The sequence below is a fragment of the Meleagris gallopavo genome, chromosome 4 (assembly GCF_905368555.1).
Source record: "Meleagris gallopavo chromosome 4, MGAL_WU_HG_1.1, whole genome shotgun sequence".
Lineage (NCBI taxonomy): Eukaryota > Metazoa > Chordata > Aves > Galliformes > Phasianidae > Meleagris > Meleagris gallopavo.
This window is the reverse complement of record NC_139407.1, coordinates 32,778,179-32,788,813: the sequence shown is the minus strand read 5'-3', so window position 1 is coordinate 32,788,813 and position 10,635 is coordinate 32,778,179. Positions and strand designations below refer to the sequence as shown.

Genomic DNA, 10,635 nt, shown 5'->3' with positions numbered 1-10,635 from the left:
CAGGCAAACCCTTCTTCCACACTCCAAACTCTCTGCAGACAGATCACCATCAGTATATGATTTGAAGTAAGACGAGATTACTGCAGTGACTGGAAAATCTCTCTCTTCTCCAAGTATTTCTACTACTTCTTAGTAACAAATTCAAGAAAAGATGGTGCTGGCAGAACTCCTGCAAGTTTTTGCTTAAAGCGACAATATTACAGACACTGAACAAACAGATGATTAATAAATATCATTTGAAGTGGTAAAGAACTAAGAACAAATGAAATAGTTAATTTATTGGCCCTCCTGCTACAGCTGGTCTATGTTGTCATTTTAACCAAAAGAACATGCAGTGAATTCTCTGCTGCTAATGTTGACTTGCTTTTAATGGGGAAAAGGGAAGGTCAGTAGGGTGATAAGCAGGGCTGTAGAAACTAATCTTGGTCTCTGAGTCTTGCTACCCCAGACAGACTGACGCATACATTGTGTTGTACTAAGTACCACACAAATGTTAATCAAGTTTAATAGCCTTTTCTTGAGATATCCCAGGAAATGAGGTAGTAAAAGTAAAACAGTTAGATGTCTGCTGAAAAGCAAATATATTTATTATGCACTTTCATATACACAGGGATTTTCACTTAATATAATACAAGGAATAAAATAAAAATTTTACAATGTGAAATTCATTCAATGTACATTAAAGGCTATTTACAACCCACTCCAGGAAAAAGTCTATCTGCAAACCAAGTTAACTGAGGAGTTCAGATGGGGAATATTAAGCATAACAGACGTTTGCATAGCAGAGTAACTGAGGAGGGAAAATACCTTTTTATTTTTAAATAAATGGTAATGTTTTCAATACTGATCACAGAGAGGACAAAAATGCATCATTGTGCCTCTATACTTCCTAATGCATTTCTCTTTTGAAGAGTTTTTCCACATGCATACAGTATTGACATCGCTGTCCACAAAACAGTCTTTTCCCTAGCTTTCCCACTACTAGGAGTTTCAGATGTTTTGTGGAGATGACCTTGGAGGGAGCAGTGAAATATGATGAAGAGGATTCATGTTTTACTCGTTTTCTTGGGGGGGTTGGGAGGACTGTCACACTGTCAGAAGAAAACGTGCTGAGTCACGGCTATGCAACTCCACTGACCTCCGCCGGACTGTACAGATGTGAAGGAGCACAGAAGAACAGAGAGAATAACGGGGGAATAGCGACTTGCCTTTGGATGCAGAAACCTCACAAGCAATGAGATTAAAAACTCACAACAGCAATGTGGAATTACACAGACCTTCTGAGAAAGTAGATGTTTTAAAGCAATTCATGCTCTGTTCCAAAGCTATGTTCAAAATCTGTAAGAATTGTTATTTTCTTTCTAAAAACATTTTCAAGAGGTCTGCTTTCTGCTGATTTGGATACAGGATTTCTTCAACAGCTGTTTCAAATATTATTCACACAAAAACCGTCAGGCTATCTATAAATGGTGGTCCCTTGTGAAACTGACCACATTTTTATGTCCTCTGTCCACAAGGTGCAATTAATAACACAATAAAATTAAATAAATATAATCCCAATGATAGCCAAGGTCAGTAGAAAAATGTCAGCATTCAGGGATCCCTTTCTACAGAACAAAACATACATCTAACAACCAAGAAAAGTTTTACTCTTGCACAGCATTGCAGATGCACTGTACTTGAGGTTCAGAACAATTGTTGAGAACATTTTGGTACTCTCCCTTTACTGAGCCACTAACTCTCTTAAGGCTGTTTTGCAAGACTCTTGTTATGTTTATGTTATAATTGTCCCACAGGGACAAGAGATTTAATGCGTGAAACATACAGAATAATCAATATTGCTGTCTGTCAACTTTCAACATTTAATCTTACTATGCACTGAATGCCTGACTATAAAAGAGTCTTTTTACATTTAGTAACAAGTGAATAAGAATGGAGGTGCAAGATATAAAAAACAAAAACAACAAAGACAACCCACAAAAAACTAACTTCAGAAAATGTTCTGACTATTGTTAATTACGATAACAAAACACAATGACCTTTAGTGCTTCAGAATATGCACTACACATACATCCAGGGGCCACTGAGCAAAGTTTAACGATAGCCACACATCTAATCAATCCTCTATGAAAAAATAATGCCAGGTTTCTACCATCTTCTTTGTGGAATGATCAGAATCAGAGTATGAAAAAGACGAATCTCAAGCCTTTAGAAGAAATACTGACTTACAAAAATAGGCTTATTTTCTAAAGAGCAAGACCGTGTCAAGGTGAATAGTAGAATATAGATTACATATTTAGGAGAAAATAATCAATTGTTTCATTCTATCACTCAGAGCTGTGCAAGTAAGATACACACATTCAAGGGAAAAATTCAAAGTGTTTGCTTTCACAGCGACTGTCTTGACTTTGCTCTCCCCTATATATGTAATTCTTTTCAGCTGTGAGAGCAGGGAACCAGGTCTCCATTACCTGTAGAGGGACGAGCCATGCTGCTGATTAACCACGCTCTGTGTCCAGAGAAACACTGTCTCTACCTAATCCATCAGAAGCAGTAACCACATTCATACAAGTTTGTGCTTTAAAGAGTTACTGTCCCAGGACAGGGATAACTCAGTAATCTTTGTAGTCCACAGACAACGGTATTCTTAAGTTTTTCTTTCTCCATTATACTCTCATTGTGTATTCTTTCAGCCTAACAAAGCTTCTGTGTTTTCCACATTGGTTTTATTGACATTTTCAATGCAGTCCTTTACTTTGGAAAAATAAAGAGCTGTTTCTAATGTATAAAGACATACAGGAAAGCAGGATCAGACCTTCTACTTTAGCACCTAAGAAATACCCATATTCGGTTGCCTCATTATTGTAACAATAACTGAGGCTATTGAAGACCAGGAGTCCAAGACAAATTCACCTATCACTTTCAGTGGTCACAGTCTGCCATCCAGATTTGGCGCTGTAGTACCAGACACTGGATTTTGTTTCTTGAAAATTCCAAGGATACTGCAGAGGGCTGCAGTCCAACTCCTTTGCTACCACTGACCGGCTATTACATAGACAGAACATACAAGTACAGTATTTATAAAATCCCACTACAAGGTTTGTATTCCTTGAGACAACTTTTTGAAGCACACAGAAAAGACTGACCATACACTACATCAATGCAAATGTGACAAAGCGTTTGCATTTCTTTCCTTTAGCCACAGGAAAATAAATACAGAAAGCATGGCCTTCTCATACACAGTTCACTCTGGCACATGCACCTTTGCTAAGCATTCTGGAAGAGGAAATCACAATTCCTCGTTCTTACTATTTTCAGCTGTTGTCAGGGAAATATCACATGTATCTTTCTGCAGTTAAAAAAAAAGTGCTCATTCTGTGTATTAAATATGAACTACACAAAATAAACTTTTGAAGCACGGAGGGTAATATGGTGGAAGGCAGCCCGAAAATGTAGGCACGTTACAGTAATTAAGGTAACTGTACTGTAGTATTCACATTCTTGAGTTTTTAGGTGGACTGAACAAGAACTGTATGCTTCCATCCCAGCCCGCTGATAAATCACTTGGAGCAGAAGTGCTTCTGTTCACGGCATCATGAAACTGACCTAGAAGTAAAAAACAAACACACCAAGTTTTGAGATATTCCATAATAGATGCAGTGCTGTCAGCAAGACAGCTGTATAACTTCTAATTAGAGTTAAAAGCACACAACAGCATACCAATGACGAAAAGCATTTCCTGACTAACTCAAATCACATGACGGATTTCCTGTGCTTGCAGACATCCAAAGCAGCAACAAGGTCCCTGCAGCAAGAAAGCTTCTGAATACAGCTTAGAAGCAGCAGCAGCTGGGGAAGGAAAGCTGTTCCTCAAGGTGCTCTGGCAGAATATTGCTGATGTGATTCTGTGCAGGTGACTAATGTACTGTGGTCAAGGAAATAACTGCCTTTTTGCTCAAGACTGGGCAAAAGAGGAGGTAAATTACAGCCTGCACCAAGCAATCCATAATGCACACAATTGTTTTACACTTCTAGATTTAAAGTTATGTGAAATCATTAGAAAAAAAGCAAAAGGAATAATTCAGTTATCCATCACATCACTTGTTTCTTCCAGAAATAAGTACTTCACACAGGAAAACTGGCCTTTCTAAAGAAGTACTGTTTACTACTGACAAAAAAAAAAGCCCAGCTTGAGTTGTAGAATTGTATGTAGAGTGTTAAAAACTCCCCATGCTTTCTGTTTTAAAATCTAGAGAGGAAAAATGCATCAAAACTAACATCTTGATGACAAGTCAGGTCAAATCAATACATCTTTGGTCAGAAGTATAAACAATATGTCCATATGAGCGCCTGCACTGATTATCAGGTGCAGGTATGTAGAAGGGGGAAAAATGACATTTAAATGCTGGTTTAGACATGATGTAGAACTGCAAGAATCTGAAGTTGTTTTTACTTTTCCTAACATCCAGGGCCTGTCTCTTCTCGCTTACTCCTCTCTCTGTTTCTGTAGTTCTGCCTCTTTGCTATTTTTCCTTCACTGTTCATCCATGACCTTTTGGAAAACAACACTAGCATATGCATGTTAGGCTGCAGTATATACCTTTTTGAAACACGGTATTGTTTCAAATATTTTGATTTAACCAAGATACCAGCCTCACAGTCCAGCACTCTGCAGTTCACAAGAGACCACTGGTACATCTAGAGAGATGAGTTCCATTAAAGTGAATTCTATTCACCAGATACTTTTTTGGGAAAAAAAAGCCAAACCAAACCAAAAAACCTGCCAATACGTTTTTCCACAACTCCAGATCTCCATCTGTGGATTCTGCACCATCTGCAAATGACCTATAAACATGTAGCCTTTGATGACCAACAGCAGAACTGAGTTGGCTACCAAGAACATTCTGGTTCTAAGTAGCAGCAGTCTGATCTGGAAAAATGGCAGTATTTATACAAACAAAAAAATTGTTTTCAGAAATAAGCAAATAAGCAAAGAGAACTGCATACATTTCACAAAGATGCTGCTCGTTTGAAATTCAAATAGTACATATTAATTATTAATAATCCAAATACGCTGAGATAAACAAACTTCATCAGGATTAGGCAGAAAAATAGCCCTGTTTTTGCTGACTTACTGACAACTTACGTTTGAAAATGGTACACAACACTTCTTTCTCAGCATAAAATTCAATACAAGAGAGTGAAAAACCAAAGTGAACTAGGCTGATTTGCAGCCCATACTACAGAATGGTGAGGAAATTGATAATAACAGAGACTCTCATTTTGCTATCAGGAACGCCATCTCTTTCATAGGAGATTACGGTAACAAAAATACAAATTTAAAGCCTTACAGTACTATGCAAATTTGTAGATATATCTGAGATTTCCCATTCAAAATCCAAATTCACAGAATTTTAATGCCTGTAACTTGTGAGAACCTTTATAAGCTTCCTGAAAAACATCTTTACAAATATGAATAGTTACTCAATATAGGTGGAACTACACGAAATAATGACTATGCCTGAAAATACCACATATTAGGACTCCAGCTATTCTTATCTTGGAAAATTCCAGATTTATGCTACATGAAGCTTTGTATTTTTTTCTGTTGCATATCAAGAACAGTGGGGCAAGATTTGAGCAATCACTATTGAACAGAAAATATAGCCGTGAACCAATTCTTCCAAAGCTGACGCTTTAAATTGCAACAAAACAGTTACTCAACATGGTTTTCATTAAGAAAACAATTACAATGTTAAGCTAAAATGAAGTGCATTTTCAGCTTATTTAAAACGCATGTGATGAAATACACGTTTTACTCCTTTGTGAATGGACTGATTACCTTTTATAATGGTGTTTCTTTCTTGTAGTTGAAGCTTGGATCACCACCTTCAATCTGCAGTTTTAAGGCTTGCTTAAGGCTGAGTTCTGTCTCTGCAGAAGGGTAGCCTTCCAACACCTCCTGATGCCCTCGATCCTGCACTGTTCGTGGGACAGAAACCCTACCAAGAAAAACCTGATTGCTTTGAAGATGATAATTCGGATTTGTCATGATTCCATTCCTCTTCTTCTGTTCTCCACTCTGTTGGTGAATTAGGAACTGCTGCTGAGATCGACCGACCTCTTGCTGAGCTGGCGGCACCAAGATTTTGCACTGAGGCTCTGGTGGCATGGATTTCAGTGGCACGCTTGTCCCAGATTTGGCAACAGGTACTCGTTTATCAAACTGAGTCATTTCATACTCTAACACTTTTGGTTGGGAGGAACTATTTTGTTTGATTTTTTTTCCAGCTGACCCAGACTTGCTGGAATTGTCTGTTTTCCCCCCCTTGTTAGCTTTTGTTGATTTCAAACTAGGTTTCACTTGGCTCCATTCAAATTCACTACTTGGAGAATTATGATTTTGACTTAGGGAGTGGGTTGTGGAAGAAGGAGAAACAATAGATTGCCTGCTTCTGCTGCGTGGCAGGGAATGCTGCTGTATTTGTTCTGTAAAGGAGAGGCTGTGGAAACTATCAATGGGCACAGTCTGAGCAGTTGCTGTTGACGATGTGGTACGGAGAGAAGAGTTTTTGGAACTTTTCAGGGAATTATTTGATAAAGATGACTTCTGACGGTCAACCGTAGAATCGGGGGACTCTGAAGGAGAACTGAAGGCATGAGCAGGTCCATTAGATAAGCCCCGCATGCTAGGCTGCATATCTCCACCAGTACTCCCTGAACTATTTGACTTCATTGTTAAGGACTGCATTTTAGAAGAGACCGACTGTAAGGGTTTTTGCTCCATAGTGTGGACAGGAGATGGAGTGCAGCCATTCAGAGTAGATGCACCATATTTTTCCAGTAATTTAATAATCTGAGTGTGCCCATTTTTAGCTGCAACACGCATTGCAGTGCGCCCAAACTGATCGGCATGATTTGGATCAGCACCATGCTCAAGTAATATCTGGACAACATCAATGTGCCCTTCTTGGGCTGCGATGCAGAGTCCAGTAGCACCTTGGTTACATGTATGATCAACCAGAGCTCCATGCTCAATGAGAAGCTGCACTACCTTCACGTGACCTTGCCATGCAGCAGACTGCAAAGCAGACCTCTTCTCATTATCTGCAGCGTTCACATCAGCATGGTATGTTATCAGCACCTGTACCATCTCCAAGTGGCCCTGCCAGCAGGAAACATGGAGCGCTGTTCTTCCTTCAGCATCACTAGCTTCTACATTTGCACCATTTTCTAAAAAATACTCAGCCATTGTAAGCTGGTTTTCTAATGCTAAAATATAGAGTGTTGGCCGGCCATCAGCATCTTTATAGTTTACATCTGCTCCATGGCTGAGCAGTAGTTCAACTATCTCTCTGTGACCTTCTAAAGCAGCAACACGGAGAGCGTTTCTCCCATCATAGCCTCTCTGATCAACGTTGGATTTATTTTCCAGCAATATCTGCACACAATCATAGTGACCTTCTTGTGCAGCTAATATGAAAGGTATACGTCCATCGTTATCAATCTCATTTGTTCTAGCACCTTGTTCTATAAGAGCCTCACATATCAACCTGTGACCTTCAAAAGCTGCCATATGCAAAGGTGTCCAGCCTGCATCATCCCTGTGATTTTCATCCAGCCCCCTGTCCAGCAGAGTCCGTACTACTTCAACGTTGCCTTGTGCAGAGGCTATGCTCAAAACCGTTCTCCCTTCACTATCAATGCTATCAACAGCTGCACCCCAAAATAAGAGAGTATTTACAACCGAGGCATGGCCCATGGAGGCTGCAGCCAGGAGTGGTGTACGACCATTGTTATCTGTGTGATCCACATCTGCTCCTCCCTCCAGGAGCAGGTCAACAACATCCACATGTCCTTCGTAAGCAGCCACTAGCAGCGGCGTCATGCCATCCTTATCGCAGTGGTCAACTTCAGCACCTCGGTCAATGAGAAGGCTGACCACCGAGGCATGCCCTTTGCTGGCTGGAACACAAAGTGCAGCAACTGACAATGCCGTCCTTCCATCCACATCCTCGTGGTTCACTTCTGCACCATGGTCCAGCAGGTGCTCCACTATCTCTTTGTGCCCCATATATGCTGCTGCAATTAATGCTGTTCTGCCTTCATTATCAGCCTTATTCACTTCAGCCCCATGCTGAAGCAGATTCAGCACAATATCTTCGTGCCCTCCCCAGGCCGCTGCTCTCAATGCAGTTCGGCTGTCAGCATCTGCACAGTCCACTTTGACTCCAGCGTAAAGGAGCGCAGAAACTACCTCAGTGTGCCCACCCCATGCTGCAGATCTCAATGCTGTCCAGCCATCATGATCCGTGTGATTTACATTGGCCCCGCACCCTATCAAGCAATTCACCACTTTGGTGTGCCCCTGCCGTGCAGCTAAGGTAAGTGCTGTTTGACCATGAGTGTCTTCTACCTCTAAATCTGCTCCCCTGGAAACCAGCAAGTTAACTACATCGAGGTTGCCGCTGTAGGCAGCGTTGGCCAGGAGTGTTCTCCCGTTTGAGTCACACTGGTTGACTGATGCCCCATTGTCTAGCAAGGTGCGGATGGAGTCCTCTCTTTCCAGAGCCTGCCTCACAATGCAGGATGTACGGTCATCCTCACTGTTGACATGAGCACCAGCTTTCACTAGGAGCTGTAACACTTCTTGTTCTTTGGGAATTAAGGTTGACAGGGATTCTTTGACAGGTGTGCCATTCCATATCATCCACAAGGCCAGCTCAGAAGTCTCTAACTGTAAATTGGAGTTAATTAGATGCAACGCAAATTCTTGAGCTTCCAATGGTGTTAAGTCCTTTGCTCGGCAGGTGTAGCTCATGGCTAGCATTCTGTGCCCCTCAGCTGCATTACACAGGTATTTCTGCGTGCAGTGCTTCACATCCAACAACCATTCAGCAAAACTATAATGAAACAATATTTTTGTATTCCCAAGTCCATCAATAAGAACTTTGGACAGGACATCCAATTTGCGCTGAAAGTCTTCCATAGTCAATGTCATGTTTTTGGTCCACACCGCATGATACAGTTCCGTTGTGGTTAGCGGCCTACAGGCTGCAAGAATCACATTAAGAATAGGCTGCACCTTTGCAAATTGTTTTCTCACAAAAAGTCTCTGGCAGAGCCAAAGGTATAGGCCATTCAATGTTCCCGGAATGTCACGGATCTCTCGTAACATAATAAAATTCTCCACGACTCCATCTAGGACACGTTCCAGATACAAAAAGCAGCCGCTGCTTTTGATGTGAAGCTGATTCAGCATTTCGGCAGTTTCTTTTGTCAGATGTTGTCTCAGCGCTTCCTCCTGATCCAAACGATGCAGAATATATTGCTGCACGTCCTTCACAATGTACGCCTTCCGCAGATCATCCAAACTTATTTTTCTAAAACCTAATGGAAGAGAAGAAAGTCATTAGCAAAAAGACACATTTTGAGGTAGGAAACACTCACTTATATTTTGGATGCAAACATACTGAACGTAAATCATTATTAATAACACTTTGATACAAAAGAAAACATTTTTATTTATTATTTTTTAATCATAATCTGCTACAATGAGAAATACACATTAATAAACAAGAACATTTAAAAAAAAACTTTGAGTCAGACACTTTGTGTCTGCCATGGATAATACTAAACACCTAAGTAAGACTAAAAATAAAGTAAAATCAAAACTGCAACTTAAGATTAGTAAATCTTATATTATTACGGAATAATCATTTATCCAACGTGGTCAACAGTGAAATTCCAAATAATTTTCAGCTACTGAGATTAAGACAATCATTATCTTAATATAATTATAGAAGATATTATCCACGTGTGGTGCACATTCATGAAGAAATGAACATAAATCACTTTAACGAGATTACCTTTGCTTCTTTTCAAAACTCCTATGATCTAGGAGAGACACTCAAAACTACTTTAAAATACCTATATATCTGCGTGCAATGACTAGTACATATTTTTTCAAATAAGGGCTGATTTTTAGATAAACAGCCCAGTTCTCTAACAGCTGGCACACTGCATAAGGAAACAGGTTTTCTGAGACTCAGACAGTCCCATTGTTCTTTCAGCCTGTTTACTCTTAAGAGGAAAAAGGGAAATTATTTCATCTGTGTATGCTGTGTACATCTCCTCCCTGCATACACATTTGCACACTCCCACAGCTCACAAAGTACAAGCTCTTGAGACCAAGCAGGAATGTTATTTACGAATGATGTTACTGTGCCATGGTATACACAGCTATCTAATTTAAAACATTGGTCTCTGATGAAGACCTACTGTCTATGTTTAATGAAACATTACGTTATTTGAGTGCTGCTTTTTTGGAAGCTAGAGGAAAACTGCAGAGGATGCAGTCACAGTGTCTGGAATGACCAGGTTTATAACTATTTTAGGCCAGAATTGCTCCTCGCTTTTCCAAGGACAAGCTCTCATCTCTTCCTCTAGCATAGCAGTTTGCATAAATTTCCTTTAGAGTCAGCTCATCTAGTCCAAAAAAGCTTTGCAAACCAAAGCAGTTACTAATCCCCAAATTATCCTGAAGGAAAAGAAACCATAGAGGGCAGCCCAGTCAATGCGATCTTGGCCTTAGCTTCATGGAACAAATAATTGGAAGTAGCACCCTGAAGAACG

The 10,635-nt window shown here is 40.1% G+C and overlaps 1 protein-coding gene across 2 annotated transcripts in view; it reads right to left on the bottom strand.

Annotated features, from left to right (window-relative positions):
* Nucleotides 1-564: 564 nt before the first annotated feature.
* The window catches only part of ANKRD50 (ankyrin repeat domain 50), a 42,010-nt gene continuing 31,939 nt past the window's right edge, over nt 565-10,635 (bottom strand). For both annotated transcript variants that reach the window (XM_085222791.1, XM_085222792.1), the window contains exons 4-5: nt 5,843-9,390; nt 565-3,606 (exon numbers count right to left, since the gene is read on the bottom strand). In XM_085222791.1, coding sequence (XP_085078917.1) covers nt 5,846-9,390 — 3,545 coding nt within the window. In that variant the 3' untranslated portion in view covers nt 565-3,606; nt 5,843-5,845. The remainder of the gene's footprint in view (nt 3,607-5,842; nt 9,391-10,635) is intronic.